The 21,857-nt window shown below is 45.3% G+C and overlaps 1 protein-coding gene across 1 annotated transcript; it reads left to right on the forward strand.

Moving 5' to 3' along the window:
- Positions 1–171: 171 nt before the first annotated feature.
- On the forward strand, positions 172–21,566 carry LOC311140051 (FYVE, RhoGEF and PH domain-containing protein 6-like; the record flags this gene model as incomplete). Its single annotated transcript, XM_084175018.1, is given in 22 exon segments — positions 172–198; positions 2,621–2,648; positions 2,651–2,731; positions 3,395–5,705; positions 8,044–8,161; positions 10,761–10,828; positions 10,966–10,996; positions 12,688–12,839; positions 12,994–13,150; positions 13,355–13,442; positions 16,687–16,737; positions 16,854–16,912; positions 17,009–17,080; positions 17,166–17,234; positions 17,428–17,511; positions 17,600–17,679; positions 17,800–17,902; positions 18,085–18,228; positions 18,362–18,464; positions 18,626–18,852; positions 18,954–19,102; positions 19,308–21,566. Coding segments are annotated over 22 exon segments (4,239 nt in total). The 3' UTR covers positions 19,345–21,566.
- Positions 21,567–21,857: the final 291 nt, after the last annotated feature.

A 21,857-nucleotide genomic window follows, 5' to 3' on the forward strand; every position in this document is an offset into this window, starting at 1 on the left:
TTAATATTGGAAATAGAAACGTTTTGATTTGGCACATTTTTTCAAAATATTGTTAAACATAATATACTCTACCTTCATATACAAGTTCCAGAATGGGACCTCTGCTACTTTTATAGTTATGATCCAATTTGTAAGCGTTGCCAACAGAGTGAATGTGAAAATGGACTCAAAATGGCTACCCTCTGTGATTTGCAGGATGTACAGTGATAGAAGTAAAGGGAGGGCTGTAATTGGTTACATTGCCTACTTTGCCAATTTCTCTGTATAAAATGGGCCATAAATATAAAAATGAGTGATCCCACTCTGGAACTTTGATGTGGCCATAGAGAATATTATGTTCAACAATATATTGAAAAATGTGCCAAATCAAATATTTTTTATTTTCAATATTCATGTTTATATTTTGCAATATTCATAAATGTATGTAAGAAATGTATTATTGTAATCAAAATACTACTCATATTACAGAGCAAGCGGTAAAGCTTCATATGACACCAACTTTTGCTTTGTAGCGCCTACATATGAAACACTATGGAGTCTTAAAGGAGACCTGAGTAAGGCCAAAATGACTTCAATTAATTATTTCTCTATTATGTTTTAAAATACAAATGGCAAATATACAGTACCAGTCAAAAGTTTGGACACACCTACTCATTCAAGGGTTTTTCTTTATTTTTACTATTTTTTACATTGTAGAATAATAGTGAAGACATCAAAACTATGAAATAACACATATGGAATCATGTAGTAACCAAAAAAGTTACTACATGAAGAATAGTTACTACTATTCTTCAAATAGCCACCCTTTGCCTTGATGACAGCTTTGCACACTCTTGGCATTCTCTCAACCAGCTTCACCTGGAATGCTTTTCCAACAGTCTTGAAGGAGTTCCCACATATGCTGAGCACTTGTTGGCTGCTTTTCCTTCACTCTGCCATCCGACTCATCCCAAACCATCTCATTTGGGTTGAGGTCGGGCGATTGTGGAGGCCAGGTGATCTGATGCAGCACTCCATCACTCTCCTTCTTGGTAAAATAGCCCTTACACAGCCTGGAGGTGTGTTGGGTCATTGTCCTGTTGAAAAACAAATGATAGTCCTGCTAAGGCCAAACCAGATGGGATGGCGTATCGCTGCAGAATGCTGTGGTAGCCATGCTGATTAAGTGTGCCTTGAATTCTAAATAAATCACAGACAGTGTCACCAGCAAAGCACCCCCACACCATAACACCTCCTCCTCCATGATTTATGGTGGGAACTACACATGCGGAGATCATCCGTTCACCCACACCGCATCTCACAAAGACACAGCGTTTGGAACCAAAAATCTCCAATTTGGACTCCAGACCCAAGGACTAATTTCCACCTGTCTAATTTCCATTGCTCGTGTTTCTTGGCCCAAGCAGGTCTTTTCTTCTTATTGGTGTCCTTTAGTAGTGGTTTCTTTGCATCAATTCGACCATGAAGGCCTGATTCACACAGTCCCCTCTTAACAGTTGATGTTGAGATGTGTCTGTGACTTGAACTCTGTGAAGCATTTATTTGGGCTGCAATTTCTGAGGCTGGTAACTCTAATCAATTCTGGGTCTTCCATTCATGTGGCGGTCCTCATGAGAGCCAGTTTCAACATAGCGCTTGATGGTTTTTGCGACTGCATTTGAAGAAACTTTAAAAGTTCTTCAAATGTTCCGTATTGACTGACCTTCATGTCTTAAAGTAATAATGGACTGTCATTTCTCTTTGCTTATTTGAGCTGTTCTTGTCATAATATGGACTTGGTCTTTTACCAAATAGGTCTATCTTCTGTATACCCCCTCCACCTTGTCACAACACAACTGATTGGCTCAAACGCATTAAGAAGGAAAGAAATTCCACAAATTAACTTTTAAGAAGGCACACCTGTTAATTGAAATGCTTTTCCAGGTGACTACCTCATGAAGCTGGTTGAGAGAATGCCAAGAGTGTGCAAAGCTGTCATCAAGGCAAAGGGTGGCTATTTGAAGAATCTCAAATATAAAATCTATTTTGATTTGTTTAACACTTTTTTAGTTACTACATGATTCCATATGTGTTATTTCATAGTTTTGATGTCTTTACTATTATTCTACAATGTAAAAAAAAAAGAAAAACCCTTGAATGAGTAGGTGTGTCCAAACCTTTGACTGGTAGTGTATGTCAATAAAACGTCCTCCAAAGGACCCTTCTATGGATTACATTTTGTGAAAAATAAATAAGTAATCATGGTCTTATTTTGTTCTAGTTTTCGTGAGGGATCCTCCTTTATGGAGAGCTGCCTGTAAAGCTTCTCTGCAACCTCAAAGGATTTGCAGTAGCCAGGCTCTTTCCTCACTTTTAATCAGCAACTGATTTAGGATATAATCCAGGTGTGTGCACTTTCTGGGAAATCAATGGCATTAGCCTAATCATCTGATCTATTAAGTAGGCCTACTAGAACAAAAACAAAGCAAGACATTAAGACTTCTGCCCTCAATGACTTGTGCACCCATATATTAGCGAATCAGTGGATTAACTGTATATTAAGAGAACTCTTGGCAATGGCATAGATGATCATTTACTGTATATAAGATTTGTCTACCACTGACGATTCCTAACACCTTAGGAGGAGAGGTGTGGTGGTGTAGTGTTTCATAACATCATGAGGGTTGTCATTCTTCACCTGATATTGAAGGACCTTCAATGCAGGACCGAGTGTCTCATATTCAATGCAGGGGTCTGTATTCATAAACCAGGTATCCATTTAGTGCAGCTTCAGCCTGTCACGGGCATGTGTGGTGCCCGCTTAGAGACACATTCATACAGTAATTGCATTACACTGCCATCAAAATGTTTTATATGAGGGAGATGTGATGTCGCTAAGGTTATAGTTTGTTTTTTAAATGTTTTTTTTTTCAGCTTTTCTCTACAGACTGAACACAGTGAACCATTACAGTTGACTGTTTTAGTCAGGCTCATGATTGGATATATTAGTACAGGAATCATTTGGTTCTTTCATTCCTTCACTTTCTTACCACTTGCGCCCAACCTTCCTTAGTGAGCTAAAAATCCCATTGACCTCTAAGGGTTGATCCTCTGACCCTTGACCTGCCCTCTCTTACCCCACCAGCTGTCTGTGTGCTGCTGCTGGCTGGTTGGTATGTGTCGATGAGGTGGTGGGGGGGTTCAAGGGAGATCCAGGGTAGTGCATGCATTACAGCAGGGCAGTGGAATGCGCTCTGTTTTGCTTTTTGCCTCCTTTTTGTGCCTTTAAGCAGACATAAAGGTTAAAGGGTCACTTCTTTCTTTGCCTCCTATGATGTGTGTGTTTTCAGCAGCCCCCCTCCCCAGCATTGTCTAATGTCTACTCCTCTCTTCCTCCTCCTCTAATTCTCTACAGGTGTGAAGAAGCCGCCAGTGGCTCCCAAACCCAAACTCGCCCTCTCGGTGAAGCTCTCGCCTCCTCCCATCGCCCCCAAACCTGATCTTCTCCTCTCCCAGCCTTCCCAACCCTCCCCCCTCCTTACCCAACCCTCCCCTGCCGCGCTAAAGAGAGCCAAACCCGCTGTGGCGCCCAAACCATGCCTCTCCAAACCCTCCGCCCCTGCAGCCCCGGCTTCTCCCCCACCCCCCAGACCCAGACCCAGAGTACCCCAAACCCCTTCCCAGGAGTGCCGAGGGGCTGGGGACGACAGCCTCTCCTTCCTCAACTCCAGAAACGGGATCCTGTCGCAGCCCATCCTGCGTGACTTGGACTACATCATTCCTACGTGCTCCTGCGGACTCCAGGACTGCTCCCAATGCAAACGACTAGGGAATGGGAACGTTACAGAGGTCGGTAGCGATACGCTTGGCTCCTGGCCTAACGGGAATGCCATGGAAAGCACTGGAACGCTGGTAGCCAATCGGCCGGGTAAAACAGAGAATGGAGACAGTGAGAAGAGCGGAGGAGTGACCAACAGCCTCCATCTCAGGTTCAAGGACAAACCCCAGAGACAGGAGGGGAAGAGGGATGGAGAGGGAAACAGGGATGAGGACAAGCTGCAGGGGAACAAAGAGGAGAGACAGAGGAACCAGAAAGGTCAGGGTGGTCAGGAGTATCAGACTGGTTCAGGGGACCAGTCGTGTAATGTTCTTGAGGTGGCAGAGACACTTACACAGACTGAGACTGAGACTAAAGCTCCTAATGCAGAACAGATATACACTGACAGCTGTAATATAGACAGCAATGAGAGCGACACAATTCCCACTCCCCTCATCCTCCCACTGGAAGTCTCCCCCATTCGCACCCCCCCACAGACAGTCCCCCCCACCCACACCCCCCCTCAGACTGTCCCACCCACCCGCACCCCCCCACAGATTTTACCCCCCATCCTCACCCCCTCCCAGGTGGACAGTAAGCCTGATAGCACCCCCTCCCACACAGACAGCAGTACACAGTGTTCCAGAATACCCAGGCTACCCACTGACCTCTCGGTCCCTGCTGCCCCCAGTAAGCCCCTGCCCGTGCCGCTGCCACGCAAGCCCCGTAAGCCAGCCCTGGTAAGGCAGGACGGCCTGGAGGCCAGCACCCAGGAGGGGGAGACAAAGAACCGCACACAGGAGGGAGAGGTGGGGGAGACTGAGGGGAGTGGGGGGAGATGTCTCACCTCAGAGAAGGAAGAACACATCCAGGGAGTGTATGACAGTCCCTCACCCTCCCAGGACCCTGAAGTTGAAGAGGAGCCTCACCCTGTGCCTCCACCGAGGCAGAAGTCCCTCTCCCCCCGCCCCCACAGAGCCATCCACTGTCCCCCCTCCCCCTCCCTCAACCGAAACACCTCCCACTCTCTGGACCTGCTCTCTCAGCCTGAGCTTAACGCACTGACCTCAGAGAGAAGAGGAGGAGGAGGGGAGGAAGAAGTTGAGGACGGGTACGGAGACTTTGAGCGCTACCCCATCACCCGGAGCCTGCCCAAACAGATCAAGCTGAGCTGCCGCACGCCCCCCGTCGGCATGACAATGAAGGCCAGCTCGGCGGAAGAGGGCGGGTCACCCAGGGCCCCACCCAGGAAGCCCCAGAGACACAGCCTGCCAGCGGGCGCCCCCCCATCCACCACCCCCCCTCCACCCCCTCCGCACCACGCCAACACCCCCATGAGGGAGCTGCCTGCCACCCCACAGGAGAAACCAGCCTGGCGCTTCCCCAGGTCCTTCTTCAGCAGGCAGAGCACCTCCAGACACAGCAGCGGAGGGGCCCCCCAGGGGAAAGCAGCTCTGCTGGGGGGGAAACAGAGGGCCCAGTCTTTCTCCTCAGCTGACCTGCTGGCCCGCGCCGACGGCACCAAGAGGAGCCTCTCCTTCCGGAAGCTTCTGGAGCTGCGGCTGTCTGTCAGGATGTTGCCACGGTTACTGGCCAGAAGTGGCCAGTCTCTGCATTGTACCAGCGTGGAGCCGGAGGGTGGGGAGAGGACGGTGGACCAGTCCAACGGCAGCGCGGGGGTGTCTGGTGGGGATGGAGAGGGGTTGGTGGAGTATGAGAACGTTCCTCTGTATGAGGAGATACCGGAGTACATGAACCTGCCTTTCCTCAGCGCACGGCTGGGCTGGCCACTCACACACAGTCTGGACCCAAGCCAACACAGACACAGTGACTCAGATGTCTATGAGGTGCAGGATCCCTACGAGAGCTGCAGCGACTATAAGCGACCCCATTCCATTGACTATGAGAGGTACAGTATGTGAGTGTTTGTGCATGCGAGTGTGTTTGTGTGTGTGTGTGTACTGTGTCACAGTGAGACAGAAAGTATTTTAGTATTTAGGCCAGTGTTTTTAGCCCAGGTTGTGCTTGTGTGAGAGTTAGTTTTCACTTTGCAGTCTTAGTCCCACTTTATTGCTAAAACTATGTAACTACAGTGTGTGTACCAAACCCATTATTACACAGTACTTACAACGTAGACCAACGCGCTGTGTTTGTGTGAAAGTTAGCATTAGCAGGCTGTGTTTGTACGAGTTTGAGAGTTAGCATTAGCATGCTGTGCTTGTACGAGTGTGAGAGTTAGCATTAGCAGGCTGTGCTTGTACGAGTGTGAGAGTTAGCTTCAGTGTTAGCCCTCCAGGCTGTGAATAGAGCATTGATGTGCAGCAGGTTGGGCTGTTTTCCTGTGGGTTATTTTCAGTGGCCAGGGCAGGAAATGTCTGAAAATCACAGAAACGCCACACTGCACTCTGAACAGGGAAAATAAACCTCCACCAACCACCAGCCTCTCTCTCTCTCCTTCTCCCTCCCACTCTCTTGCTCTCGCTTTCCCATCTCTTCCTGTCCCTCTCCCATATCTCTCCCTTTATCTCCCGTTCCCTCTCTCTCCCGTTCTCTCTCTGCCATCGCTCTCTCCCATCTCTCTTTCGGTTTTTATCTCTCTCTCATTCTCAGTGAACCCTTTTAGAATGACTCAACGTAATTTAATATTTTGCTTCTGTATTGGACACGAAAATATTTGTGTGTATGGAAACAGTTCAGTGGATGAGTGAATGGACTGGACACGGTCCTTGCTAACAAGAGTCAGGCTTTCCAACTCACTGTAATCACATTCTCATTCAAGTGTTCTTGTGTGTGTGTTTACATCATATATCAAAAGGCTTTTGTGTGTGTGCAGTGCACATGCATGCTCAGACCAGTATTTTGCTAAGGCACTCCGGGGCCATGAGGTAAAGGCAGGTCAGAGTCAGATTACAGGACAGGTATAAGGAAGGGCAGGTGAAGGGAAATATTAGACTCAGAGTTCAGCAGTAAAGAGCAGTATGCAACAGTCAGTTACACATATATCAAGCTGTCCAGATCTGGTACTCCAGTTGGATAATATTAGTGTTTATCTATCACTGTGTGATTTTTGCCCGTGTTTATGTGTGTTTCATCGTTTGAAAGATGCTTGCGTTTGTGCGTGCTTGTGTGTGTGTGCTTGCATGCATGTGTGTATGTGTGTGCCGTTGTGGTTTTTTGAAAGAGTGTGTATGTGTGTCGTGAATCTGTAGTGTTTCCCAAGCATCTGAGCCTGTTTAGTTTATGTAACTAGCCTCAGGCAGTAAACAAGAGGCGCTCTGTGCCTGACCCAGTGTGCAGGAAGGCCTGTCTATGGAGTGAGAGAGGAAGAGAAAGAGAGAGTGAATGAATGGGAGAAAAGAGGAAAGAGAGAGTGAAAGGGAAAAGATGGGGGGTAGGGAGGAGAAACAGGGTATAGAGGGAAGAAGGGGAGAGAAGGAGAGAGGGAAAGAGGGATAGCTGAGAGAGAGGGAAAGAGGGATAGCTGAGAGAGAAGGAAAGAGGGATAGCTGAGAGAGAGGAAAAGAGGGATAGCTGAGAGAGAGGGAAAGAGGCATAGCTGAGAGAGAGGGAAAGAGGGATAGCTGAAAGAGAGGGAAAGAGGGATAGCTGAAAGAGAGGGAAAGAGGGATAGCTGAGAGAGAGGGAAAGAGGGATAGCTGAGAGAGAGGAAAAGAGGGATAGCTGAGAGAGAGGGAAAGAGGGATAGCTGAAAGAGAGGGAAAGAGGGATAGCTGAGAGAGAGGAAGGGGACAGACAAAGTAGTCAAAATATAGAGAGTGACAGTATCTTATGAGTCCTCCAGATTAGAAAGTAGACAGGACTTTGGGTTTGTTTGGTTCAAAATCCAGCTGTGATAACATCTCCTGGGATAGGCTGTGAAGCCAAGATGAAAACATTAGTGACACAAACACGTTGCTACTTGTGCCACTCAGCAGACAGACCTGTATCAGCTGACTGGTGCACTGCTGCCAGCAGACAGGCTGGCTGTGGAGTCTCCATGGCAACTATGTTTACCTGAGTACAGCTGTGGACAGAGTATTGACATCCGTGCTTCAGGCTTGTGATCATCCTAGTCCCATGGCTATAGGGAACCCAATTACTGTTCCCATAAAACATTCAAAAGTCCATTCAGAAGTGTGTGTACGTGGTATGCTTGCATGGATATACTGTATGTGTAAGTGCATAGACACTCTGGCTGATAACCATGAGGATAATGCGGTGAACGGGACTTTCTGTTTTGCCTGCAGGGGCTGGCATGGATTGGACGATGCTCACTCTGAGGAGGAAGTACACAGCTCTGATGAGGATGACAACAGCTCCACCTCCAGCAAGGAACACCTGGAGCTGTCAGAAGAAGACAAACAGGTAGCTGGCTTTCATACACACACACACACACACACACACACATCCTTATGTGGTTGTTATTAACTGGTGATGGTGACACAATCTGCAACACTGGCTCAGGAGGACCCACTCGTACACACACACACACACACACACACACACACACCCCGATACACAGTGGATGTGGCGGCCTTGTCAATAAGCTTATGGTAGAGCTCTTTGGATCTGTTTGCTCTGGTAGGTCCTCCAGCCATGCAGTGAGGCGTGAGTGATAACAGAGGTGATGTTACTGAGTAACGACAGTGATGATACAGTGAGGGGAAAAAAGTATTTGATCCCCTGCTGATTTTGTACGTTTGCCCACTGACAAAGAAATGATCAGTCTATAATTTTAATGGTAGATTTATTTGAACAGTGAGAGACAGAATAACAACGAAAAATCTAGAAAAACGCATGTCAAAAATGTTATAAATTGATTTGCATTTTATGAGGGAAATAAGTATTTGACCCCATCTCAATCAGAAAGATTTCTGGCTCCCAGGTTTCTTTTATACAGGTAACGAGCTGAGATTTGGAGCACATTCTTAAAGGGAGTGCTCCTAATCTCAGCTTGTTACCTGTATAAAAGACACCTGTCCACAGAAGCAATCAATCAATCAGATTCCAAACTCTCCACCATGGCCAAGACGAAAGAGCTCTCCAAGGATGTCAGGGACAAGATTGTAGACCTACACAAGGCTGGAATGGGCTACAAGACCATCTCCAAGCAGCTTGGTGAGAAGGTGACAGTTGGTGCGATTATTCGCAAATGGAAGAAACACAAAATAACTGTCAATCTCCCTCGGCCTGGGGCTCCATGCAAGATCTCACCTCGTGGAGTTGCAATGATCATGAGAACGGTGAGGAATCAGCCCAGAACTACACGGGAGGATCTTGTCAATGATCTCAAGGCAGCTGGGACCATAGTCACCAAGAAGACAATTGGTAACACACTACGCCGTGAAGGACTGAAATCCTGCAGCGCCCGCAAGGTCCCCCTGCTCAAGAAAGCACATATACAGGGCCGTCTGAAGTTTGCCAATGAACATCTGAATGATTCAGAGGAGAACTAAGTGAAAGTGTTGTGGTCAGATGAGACCAAAATTGAGCTCTTTGGTATCAACTCAACTCGTCGTGTTTGGAGGAGGAGGAATGCTGCCTATGACCCCAAGAACACCATCCCGACGATGGACGGGGCCATGTACCGTCAAATCTTGGGTGAGAACCTCCTTCCCTCAGCCAGGTTATTGAAAATGGGTTGTGGATGGGTATTCCAGCATGACAATGACCCAAAACACACGGCCAAGGCAACAAAGGAGTGGCTCAAGAAGAAGCACATTAAGGTCCTGGAGTGGCCTAGCCAGTCTCCAGACCTTAATCCCATAGAAAATCTGTGGAGGGAGCTGAAGGTTCCAGTTGCCAAACGTCAGGCTCGAAACCTTAATGACTTGGAGAAGATCTGCAAAGAGGAGTGGGACAAAATCCCTCCTGAGATGTGTGCAAACCTGGTGGCCAACTACAAGAAAAGTCTGACCTCTGTGATTGCCAACAAGGGTTTTGCCACCAAGTACTAAGTCATGTTTTGCAGAGGGGTCAAATACTTCTTTCCCTCATTAAAATGCAAATCAATTTATAACATTTTTGACATGCGTTTTTCTGGATTTTTTTGTTGTTATTCTGTCTCTCACTGTTCAAATAAACCTACCATTAAAATTATAGACTGATCATTTCTTTGTCAGTGGGCAAACGTACAAAATCAGCAGGGGATCAAATACTTTTTTCCCCTCACTGTAGGTGGTATAACAGGAAGGAAATTGGCAGGCGTAACATGAGTGATAACGACACTATTGGACTGGCGTCACGGAGGCAAAATGGGTTCTGGGCCCTGTGTGTAAAACAGGTCTGGCACAGGGCTCTATGGAGGAAAGAAGGGCAGGCGGGGGATATCACACTGTGCCTGCTTGTGATGATGGAGCTGTCATTCTGTGTCAGGGGGGTTAGGGTGTCAGACAAAGAGGGTTTAGGGCGCAGAAATAACTCTGAAAATGGCTGATGGCTTTGTCCTTTCTGACGCTGTGCATGATACTCTAAAAGCCTGTGTCTGTAACAAACAAAAGCATGAGCACACACACACACACACACAATTAGGAGCAGGAGGCCCCTTCAGTCACGCAAGGGCAAGGCCACTGTCCAAATTAAGACACCGAAATGAGACCGCCTCATTTCCATTCCAGACCACTCACTATCAGTGTGAAAGAGTGCGAGAGAGCGAGGGAGGGAGAGTGCCGAGGGCAGAGAAGATAGCTGGAGTGGATAGAGAGTAGAGAGGGAAAGAGACGTGTGAAACGGCAGCTCTGCTTTCAGACATCATCTCTGTTGAGTGTCTGTTTAGAAACAGCAAATGGCCAGATTATTGTGCCTATGCATACTGTAGCAAAACAGTTGAGATGGTGGGCTGCAGTGACCTGGTACGTGGAAGTATGTCTGCACAGTTTAGAATATGGCTAGCTAGCTTTTTTCATGACATTGACTGAATGCTCTGTTTTTCTCTATCTGACTGACTGTCTGTCTGTCGTTCCAGCAGGAGGATGAGGTGAAGAGGAAAAAGGTGGTGCACATCGCCCAGGAGATCATGAGCTCCGAGAAAGTGTGAGTACCCGAGACACACACACACCCAATCAATGACTTTATCATGAGAATATTCCACAGAGTCGTTCTTTTTCTTAGCGGTGGGTGTCTTGTTTAGTCATATAACGATGTTTTCCACCCGTCTCCTCTCCCTCCAGGTTTGTGGACGTCCTGAAGCTTCTTCACATAGTAAGTATCAGTTAAGCCTCTGAGCTTTTGATGAGGACCATATATGTGTGTTATCTGTGTGTTCTATGGTGTTACTCAGCAAGCCTTCGACTAGCTGAGCTGTGTTGCCTTTCTCCCCCTGAGGCAGCAGTACTCAGCAGTGGAGTTGTCTCTGATAGCACTGTTGTTGTTGTTGTTGTTGTTGTTGTTCCTGGGAGGTATTACACTTAGCAGGATCAGTGGCAAACACTGAGACTCTAATTTGAGACTCTAATTTTCTAAATCATAAAGGAAGCTAAGGAGTCAAGCTTGTATTGCTAGTTTCAACTTTCAAGTGATGGATTTTTATGGAGTGGAAACATAGGCTAGAGTTGTTTCATTATATTTAACTACCGGCTGTGCTAGCTCGCTACTCCTGCTTGGTGGGAGGAATACCGTCCCTGCTCTCTGCCTGTTGGGGTGAAAAGTGAAGCAGGTAACCGTGACGACAGAGCTGGGCGCTTTGATGTTGGTCTCAGGGGGAGGTGACAGGTGTGTGTGGGAGCTCTGATGAGTCTAGGCTTGTTAACTCACAGTGGTGGTGTTGTGGTGATTACTGTGCTGGTCTGGTATACTGGGCTGTGTCAGGCTGAGGAGGTCAACTGTGCCAGCCAGGCCAAGCTGTCCTGGGCTCTTAAAGAGGATTTGATTTTGCAGCGGAAGGTAGACTGTGTGTTTGTTTTCAAAGTTTTTTGTATTGAAAGGAAAAATGATGTAATCCAGCCTTTATTTGTCTCACACAGCCTCTAAAATCTCTCTAAACTCACATTAAATTTGCCTGAGACGGCTGCAGGGTCGACATTAGATTTCCTCTTGGTAGTCGCTTTCAGACTGTCCGTAAGGGGAATCCCAGGTACACACACACTCAGGGTCAAATGTCCCCCTGTCTGTCTGCCTTAAGCAAGACCCACTATGGGATTCATTTTGAATATGGGGCTGGGCATGAGAGAGAGGGAGAGAGATGAGAGAGTGGGTGAGAGAGACACAGTAGAGTGTGGAGAGGGAGACTTAAAGAAAGAGGTCAAATCACATTCTCCAGTCTCCATGGCTGCCCCTGACCACAGAACAGCTGCTTCCTGCAGTGAGAGAGTAGAGGACCCCCAGACTTAGAAATGCTTCGGCTAATCCTGTGTATGTGTGTGTGTTAGTGTGTGCCTGTTGCTATGCAAAAAGTGTTTATTTTGGTTTCACACTGAAGTCCTCCCCTATAACCTATAGGATGGTTCTCGTTTGATAGGTTGTGTACAATAATGTCTTGCATTATATTTTGACTTGACTTTTGACATGTTTTCTAGGGATACATGTTTCGGTCCTTCACACGCTGCAGCTGTGCGTGTATCATTGTGGGTGTGGGGCTGTGGTTGTGTGAGAGTGTTCAGCAGGACATTGGGACCCTGCCCTGGTTGTCTCACCACTTCCTTCCACCTGGATGTGTGTGTTGGCTCACTGGGCAGTGTGAGAGTGCTGACTCAGTTGTGTGTGTGTGTGTGTGTGTGTATGTTGCAGTGGGAGGCATGTTTACGAGGTGATAACCAGGTGTTCCTGTGCTGTACTGTGTAACGTCTCTCCGCCCTGCAGCTGTGCGTGTGTTAAATTAGTCTCCCACCACCCTGTTGTCGCTGTGTCAGTTCCCCTCATTCGTCTGTCAACATTAACCCACTCCCTCCCTGCAGGATTTCCGGGACGCAGTTGCCAAGGCGACGCGTCAGAATGGCAAGCCGGTGGTTGAAGAGCGTATTCTAACCCAGATCCTCTACTATCTGCCCCAACTATACCAGCTCAACCGAGACCTGCTCCGGGAGCTAGAGGAGAGAGTGGCCCACTGGTACGCACGTCATCATTATCAGTCACAGGCCAGCACCAGAGATATAAACCTCAACTGACCATGCCAGGCTGTGGACACCTGAACTCAGACCAGACCACAGATATGAGGTCTAACAATGACCATCTCCCACCCTCTGCCTCTCTCTCCTGTGTAGGGGGGACCACCAGAGACTGGCAGACATCTTTGTTCAGAAGGGGCCGTACCTGAAGATGTACTCCACCTACATCCGGCAGTTTGACAACAACGTGGCTATGCTGGATGAACAGTGTAGGAAAAACCCTGGCTTCGCCGCTGTGGTCCGGGAGTTTGAGGTAAAACAGCTGTGTGTGTGTCAGAGGAAGTTCCTCTCTGCACAGTTGATGATAGAGTGGTAGAGTGCGTGTGGGTGTTTAGATGTAACAAGCCATAGTCTGGAGACTACATTAGCGTCCAAGGACGTGGAGCTAGATTTGTGTATGTATACTGTTAATACTGTATGCAAATATGTGTGACAATTCTCCTGTACTCTGTCCCAGATGAGTCCTCGATGTGCCAGCCTGGCACTGAAGCACTACCTGCTGAAACCTGTACAGAGAATCCCCCAGTATCAGCTACTGCTCACAGGTACACACACATACACATACACGCACATGGGGGGGATTGCTGGAAATGCAGGAAGAAAAAAATGCTGTTCTGAAGAGTCTATATATAGTAAAGGCCCAGTGCACTGCTTTTGTGATTTTAAAAAAACGAAATGTATTTGAGTGTTTACCATTATTTGTAACTTGAGTCTGATAATTATCTGTACAAAACAGTTAATATGATAATATATGATAACGTTACATACAGTAAATGATCATCTATGCCATTGCCAAGAGTTCTCTTAATATACAGTTAATCCACTGATTCGCTAATATATGGGTGCACAAGTCATTGAGGGCAGAAGTCTTAATGTCTTACTTTGTTTTTGTTCTAGTAGGCCTACTTAATAGATCAGATGATTAGGCTAATGCCATTGATTTCCCAGAAAGTGCACACACCTGGATTATATCCTAAATCAGTTGCTGATTAAAAGTGAGGAAAGAGCCTGGCTACTGCAAATCCTTTGAGGTTGCAGAGAAGCTTTACAGGCAGCTCTCCATAAAGGAGGATCCCTCACGAAAACTAGAACAAAATAAGACCATGATTACTTATTTCTTTTTCACAAAATGTAATCCATAGAAGGGTCCTTTGGAGGACGTTTTATTGACATACACTACCAGTCAAAAGTTTCTTTATTTTTACTATTTTCTACATTGTAGAATAATAGTGAAGACATCAAAACTATGAAATAACACATATGGAATCATGTACTAACCAAAAAAGTGTTAAACAAATCAAAATATATTTTATATTTGAGATTCTTCAAAGTAGCTACCCTTTGCCTTGATGACAGCTTTGCACTCTCTTGGCATTCTCTCAACCAGCTTCACCTGGAATGCTTTTCCAACATTCTTGAAGGAGTTCCCACATATGCTGAGCACTTGTTGGCTGCTTTTCCTTCACTCTGCGGTCCAACTTATCCCAAACCATCTCAATTGGATTGAGGTCGGGTGATTGTGTAGGCCAGGTCATCTGATGCAGCACTCCCATCACTCCTTCTTGGTCAAATTGCCCTTACACAGCCTGAAGGTGTGTTGGGTCATTGTCCTGTTGAAAAACAAATGATGGGCCCACTAAGCGCAAACCAGATGGGATGGCGTATTGCTGCAGAATGCTGTGGTAGCCATGCTGGTTAAGTGTGCCTTGAATTCTAAATAAATCACAGACAGTGTCACCAGCAAAGCACCATCACATCTCCTCCTCCATGCTTCATGGTGGGAACCACACATGCGGAGATCGTCCGTTCACCTACTCTGTGTCTCACAAAGATATTGCGGTTGGAACCACATATCTCAAATTTGGACTCATCAGACCAAAGGACAGATTTCCACCGGTCCAATGTCCATTGCTCGTGTTTCTTGGCCCAAGCAAGTCTCTTCTTCTTATTAGTGTCCTTTAGTAGTGGTTTCATTGCAGCAATTCAACCATGAAGGCCTGATTCACGCAGTCTCCTCTGAACAGCATTTATTTGGGCTGCAATCTGAGGTGCAGTTAACTCTAATGAACTTATCCTCTGCAGCAGAGGTAACTCTGGGTCTTCCTTTCCTGTGGTGGTCCTCATGAGAGCCAGTTTCATCATAGCGCTTGATGGTTTTTGTGACTGCACTTGAAGAAACTTTAAAGTTCTTGAAATGTTCCGTATTGACTGACCTTCATGTCTTAAACTAATGATGGACTGTCATTTCTCTTTGCTTATTTGAGTTGTTCTTGCCATAATATGGACTTGGTCTTTTACCAAATAGGGCTATCTTCTGCATACCAACCCTACCTTGTCACAACACAACTGATTGCCTCAAACGCATTAAGAAGGAAAGAAATTCCACAAATTAACTTTTAACAAGGCACACCTGTTAATTGAAATTCATTCCAGGTGACTACCTCATGAAGCTGGTTGAGAGAATGTCAAGCGTGTGCAAAGCTGTCATCAAGGCAAAGGGTGGCTACTTTGAAGAATCTCAAATATAAAACCTATTTTGATTTGTTTAACACGTTTTTGGTTACTACAAGATTCCATATGTGTTATTTCATAGTTTTGATGTCTTTACTATTATTCTACAATGTAAATAGTAAAAATAAAGAAAAACCCTTGAATGAACTTTTGACTGGTACTGTATGTTATCCAGTTTCTTGAAATACTTTGCAAATGCAACTTATTTCTATGTGAACTGAAATGGTCTATTCATTCCTTTTACATTTTAGTAGATGCTCTTATCCAGAGCAACTTACGGTAGTGAGTGCATATATTTTCAATTCAACCCACAATCCTAGCATTGCAAGCGCCATGCTCGACCAACTGAGCCACATTATCACATCACATCATCACAAACCACTTGATGTTTCAATGTACTCAATTCCGGTATTGTGCATTGTTTTTTTTTTTAATGGTGATAGAAAGTCTACAGGTACAAACCTAGATGAACAGCCTATGTAAAATACAGTAATGTACATTTAAATAATATGCCATTTAGCAGACGCTTTTAACCAAAGCGACTTACAGTCACGTGTGCATACATTTTTACGTATGGGTGGTCCCGGGGATCGAACCCACTACCCTGGCGTTACAAGCGCCATGCTCTACCAATTGAGCTACAGAGGACCACACATTAAGTGGTTTGTAAGGATTGTAAATTATTACTACACTAAAAGTGGTTGTTTTCCATGTTATTTGATCAATACAAATATTTAATTTGATGTGGATGTTTTGCCCATAACTTTGCACCTTTTGATGTAAATGTTTGAAGACAGGGTTTTGTTATTTCTGGATTCCATTAGAATGACAATCGCAGAGAAAGGGACGGGGCAACAACTCTTACAATTCCAACGATTGAATACTACAAGATACTGTTCTTAATTATACAACTACCCTTTTCTGCCAAAGCAGAGATGCTTAAAAAATGTTTTGCCTGTGCTGCAGAGGTCAATATCGGTCCGCTAATACTAGCAAAGGCCCAGTGCACTACTTTTGTGAAAAAATAGTTTTTTCAATTTGTATTTATATATATATTTTTAATTGTATTATTATGATTTTTCAGGGGGTGCTGCTGCACCCTCAGCACCTCTACTTCCGACGCACTATTTAGTGCACCGGCAGCACTCTGCCCCCTAGTGGACACAGAGTGTAACAGCAGACAGTTCTCTACATGTATATACTGGTTATGTAAAACATACTGTATATAGCATGATTTAGTGTGATCTGGGACTGATGTAACTTCCTGCTCTTCTACAGATTATCTGAAGAACCTTCCTGAGGACTCGTCTGACTACAAAGACACACAGGGTGAGTGGAACAATGTTGATTAGGCTGTGTGTGACAATGTCTGGTGTGATGCCATTCTCTCTCACAGACACTCTCACAGCATGTTAATCATAGTGTTGGCTCTTTTGACCTTACAGCTGCTCTGGGTATAGTGAAGGAGGTGGCCAACCATGCCAACGACATCATGAAACAAGGGGTTAGACATCACACCATGTCCATCCACATGAGAATTTGGCCAAAGGCATCCCATGAAATGATCTCTGATCTTGGTCTATCTATCGCTATCTTTCAGGATAACTTTCAGAAGCTGATGCACATTCAGTACAGTCTGAACGGACAGCATGAGATTGTTCAGCCGGGCAGGGTGAGTGACCAGCACTATGGCACACACACACACACACACATACACACCTGTGATCTCATCTGTCATGATCACTTCTTGTCTCCAGGTGTTCCTTAAGGAGGGTACTCTGATGAAGCTGTCCAGGAAGGTCATGCAGCCACGGATGTTCTTCCTGGTGAGTACTGACTGAGGCCCCTGGGGTAGTGGAGGTCTCTGTGTGATACCTGACCCATTACTGTTACAGTTCTGTAGTTGATTTAGAGTCAAGTGTGTAATAGTTCACTTCGAACATAGTCTGTAGACTAGAACATTGCCCCCTAAGTGTCTGTATGTTGATGTGGTGTGTGTATCTGTCTCTCTCTCCCTAGTTTAATGACACTCTTCTGTACACCACTCCAGTTCAATCTGGTCAGTATAAACTCAACAGCATGCTCTCTCTGGCAGGCATGAAGGTGAGTACAGGCAGGGTTGAACACACACATTGACCCTGGACAATACTCTTCTAAAGTCACATCTAAAACATTTGTCTATTGTGTTCAGGTGAGTAAGCCCAGTCAGGAGGCGTATCAGAATGAACTGAACATTGAGAGTGTGGAGCGTTCCTTCATCCTGTCTGCCAGGTGAGTACCTGCTCACTGATACACTTGAACACCTGAAGGTGCTACCTAACATTACGGACATTCTGATGAGTTAACCTGGGGAATGTTACGGAAGTTTCTGTTATTGTTTCTGCCTGGCAGCTCGGCCACAGAGAGAGATGAGTGGCTGGCAGCCATCGCCACAGCGATAGACGACCACACCAGGAAGAAGATCACCTTCATCTCCAGCCGGAGTCAAGAGGAGGTGAGGCAGTGTGCGTGTGCGTGTGTTTGTGTGAGTGAGCGTGTACCGTGCTTGTAGCATGTGTAGTTCCAAAGTAGCTCATTAGACTGACTGAATATGGTTACACTCCCACTCTTTACCATAGGCAGTATAGTTTTGCTACAGTCCATTTGTAATGGCTGTAATGGTCTCTCTCTGGGTAGGCTGATGGTGTATGTGACAGTGGGGCCCCGCTGGGTTCTAAGGCCCCTATCTGGATCCCAGACCTGAGGGCCACCATGTGTATGGTCTGTACCTGTGAGTTCACCCTCACCTGGAGACGCCACCACTGCCGAGCCTGCGGGAAGGTAAGGAAAGGACATGGGCCCTAATTTACAATGGCTCACCACTGTACTCCATAGTGTGTGTATGTGTGTGTGTGCGTGTGTGTGTGTGTGTGTGTGTGTAGGGGTTTTCTCACTCACTGTGTGTGTATTGCAGGTGGTGTGTCAGACGTGCTCGTCCAATAAGTTCTATCTGGAGTACTTGAAAAACCAGCCGGCTCGTGTGTGTGACCACTGCTTCGTCAAGCTGCAGGAGAACAGTATGCGTCTTTTACATGAATACATATTAAATATTAAAGTATTTTAGCTATTTAAAATATTAAAGAAGGTAAGTAATGATTTAAACCCTATGTTTTTTGTTATTGTAAATTCACTATGTATGTCAGAGGTTGTAAGTGCTGTGTGTTTGTGTGTTTCCTAGGTGACCGTGTTGCTTCTGGGGCGCTGTCTCCTACTGGCAGATCCGGGGGATTCTCTTTCTCCAGGAAACAGAAGAAGATCCCAGCTGCTCTCAAAGAGGTGTCTGCAAACACAGAGAACTCCTCCATGAGTGGCTACCTACAGAGGTCAAAGGGCAACAAGAAGCAATGGAAGAGGCTATGGTTCGTCATCAAGAACAAAGTCCTGTACACCTACGCCGCCAGCGAGGTAACACATCTACGCCACTCTAGTCACAAACATACATTAGTGCTTTGTGCCGGTATGTGTGTGTGTGTGTGTGTGACATGTCTCTCTCTCCCTCTCTCCAGGACGTAGCCGCTCTAGAGAGCCAGCCTCTGCTGGGCTTCTTCCTGCGGGAGGAGAAGTGTGGCCCTTTCCAGAAGCTGCAGTTTAAACTGTACCACAAAAACACCCTTTTTTATATCTTCAAGGCTGACGACATCCCCACTGCACAGAGGTAATGGAAATTCCCTTTGGTTTAGGGATCAATAAAGTATTCATCAGTCAGGAGGGGACCATGCTATAACAGATAACTCTGGAGCGTGGGAGGAGGAAAGCATTCATATAGTTATTTTATGAATATAACGTTTATTGATGAGTTTGTTTGTTTCCCAGGTGCCCATTCAATAAAGTTCATGTTGTGTTTCTCTATTTTCTCTCAGGTGGATAGAGGCTTTCCAGGAGGCCATGATTCTTTAACACCTTAACCAGTTAGCTCATGTCCTACCCCTGGAGCCAGTTGAAGGACACCTTTTGATCCTTGACCTCTAGACACATGTCAGGGGTCACCAGCTCAGGAAGCACTCCCCACACCCAAGACATGCCACCCCGAGTCCTGATGAACCGGTCTGGCTGCCCGGCAGGAGACCCCAGAGTCCCAGTGGTGTGAAGAGCAGGCCTCATTGTCAGTGATGTGAAGAGCAGACATCATTGTCTTTCTGATGGAAATATGGACTTTGTGTCAGCTCTACATTACATTCATTCTAAATGTTGGGATCCGTTGAAAATGTGCCCTTGGTCCAGCCTTTCAAACCACCCTGCTGTCAGTGGAGTTCTGAGGTTATGGGCGCGTTGAGCCTCACAGGCTGCAGATCTATCTGCTCTGGATCTTAGATGGAACAGTTATGTGTCACAGCTGTGGGTCAAAGGTCATGTCCTGAAGCGTGTGTGTGTGGAAGTGTTAACAGAATTCATGTCTGTGGACAGCCGGCTACTTTATACAGGGGTTACCACGGTCCACGAAAAGCCTTGAAAGTCATTGAAAATGATTTGATGTAAATTGCTATTGATTTACATTATCCTTGAAAAGTTAAAGGATTTTGTGATTTTCTTTGGGAAATTTAACATATTGTAAGAAAGGTTTAAATTGTAATATTGATGAATTATGGGAAATGGAATGGTGATTAGAGTGAGAACCTTGCATGATGGGATACCAGTTACAAAGAAGGGTGAGAAAGCAGTGTATTCTCTCTGAATAGGGAAGCTTCTCTGGTGCACTGCAGGGGGTTGGATTCAACTGTGAAAAAACAGGGTGCCACAGAGACACAGGAGATGAGCATTTTGCTCATTAGAAATATAGCAAAATTACAGGGGTCGGGTTTATATTGTTGTTCTCTGTTAGGCTTAACTCAGTACATCTACCACATGTGTAATGCAGTATACTGGATACAACTGGAAATGGCATAAGTGTCAATATTTTACACACAACCTATAGAACAAATGCATTTTTAAAGAGTATTTGTTAGACTCCAACCACAACAGAAGTGGTGCTTGGGTAATATGTAGAATTGGGAGAGTAAAATGACCCTTTTTTTTGGTAAAAGTCGAGAGCTAATATTTATATAGAACTGTACATTTCTCACTGTCCATAATTATGTGATTTTAGAAATATGATTTATTTGATAACAGATACTATCTTTGTCACTTTTGTAAAAAACATGAGAAGTAGCTACCTTTTTTATTGTATGCCATGATGGTTGTAAAAGCACATGTTGTAGTTTGTTTTAAACTGCCACAACAGACTTGTTGGATTCATTAGGATGAATCTTTTAATCCAGCCCTCATTTGTAAAAAATAAAAATCAACAAATAATAATAATAATAATAAAAAGTGGACAGATTACAAAATATTGTTTGTCTTTTAAGCTAGACATGGAATGGAGAATGAAATGTATCCCTTAGGCTCCCTAGCAATAAAGTAACATCCAGACAGTGCCTTAAATATTCTCAGTTATCTTGTAATAATATAGATACAGAAAACGGTATTTCATTATGTGGTGCATTGTTTAATTCATTTGAATATTCTATTATCACAATGACCAGCCATTAAACAGTGTAAATATCCATTATGTATTTTAATTGAAACTTGTTTAGAGTTTACATTTTAGTAGACGCTCTTATCCAGAGCAACGTACAGTTAGTGAATGCATACATTATTTATTTTTCCTACCCCCTGTGGGAATCAAACCCACAATCCTGGCATCAATGCGCTATCAACTGAGCTACATCCCTGCTGGCCATTCCCTCCCCTACCCTGGACGGCGCTGGGCCAATTGCGCGCCGCCCCATGGGTCTCCCGGTCGCAGCCGGCTACGACAGAGCCTGGATTTGAACCAGGATCTCTAGTGGCACAGCTAGCACTGCGATGCAGTGCCTTAGACCACTGCGCCACTCGGGAGACATATATACTTCAAATGTACTAATCAGGTTGCAGTACTGCACCATTGTGACAAGTGGCCTTATGGGAAATTAAGTTTATAACACAGAGAAGGATTAGGGATAACTCAAAACAGATGATATTTTATAATGACTAAATGTCCCTCCATTCTAAAACACAATCATTAGAAAGCCACAGTGTCTCGTCTGTAAACAATATTTCTGCAGAACTATCAGGCACCACTTTTTAATAAAACCTCTGAAAGTGACTTTGCATCTTGACTTAATTTCATGCTTTGATACATCAAGGGATGAGGGAGTTAATAAATCTTTCAGCCTCAGATTACTGTCACTTAGTTATTTTATTGCATAGTACTGATTGATGTGTGGGTGCAGGCATGTCTTTGTGGGTGTGGATCTTTGCGTGTGTGTGCATGTGTGTGTGTGTGTGTTTGAGGTGTGAGTGTGTGTTTAAGTTTGACACTGATAAAGAAGTCTCCCTCGGCTGTCTTATTTCTGCTTTGAGCTCAGTGATCAAAGCGCTGTGTTGAGGGAGAT

The sequence above is a fragment of the Coregonus lavaretus genome (genome assembly GCF_964263955.1).
Source record: "Coregonus lavaretus genome assembly, chromosome: 13".
Taxonomy (NCBI): domain Eukaryota; kingdom Metazoa; phylum Chordata; class Actinopteri; order Salmoniformes; family Salmonidae; genus Coregonus; species Coregonus lavaretus.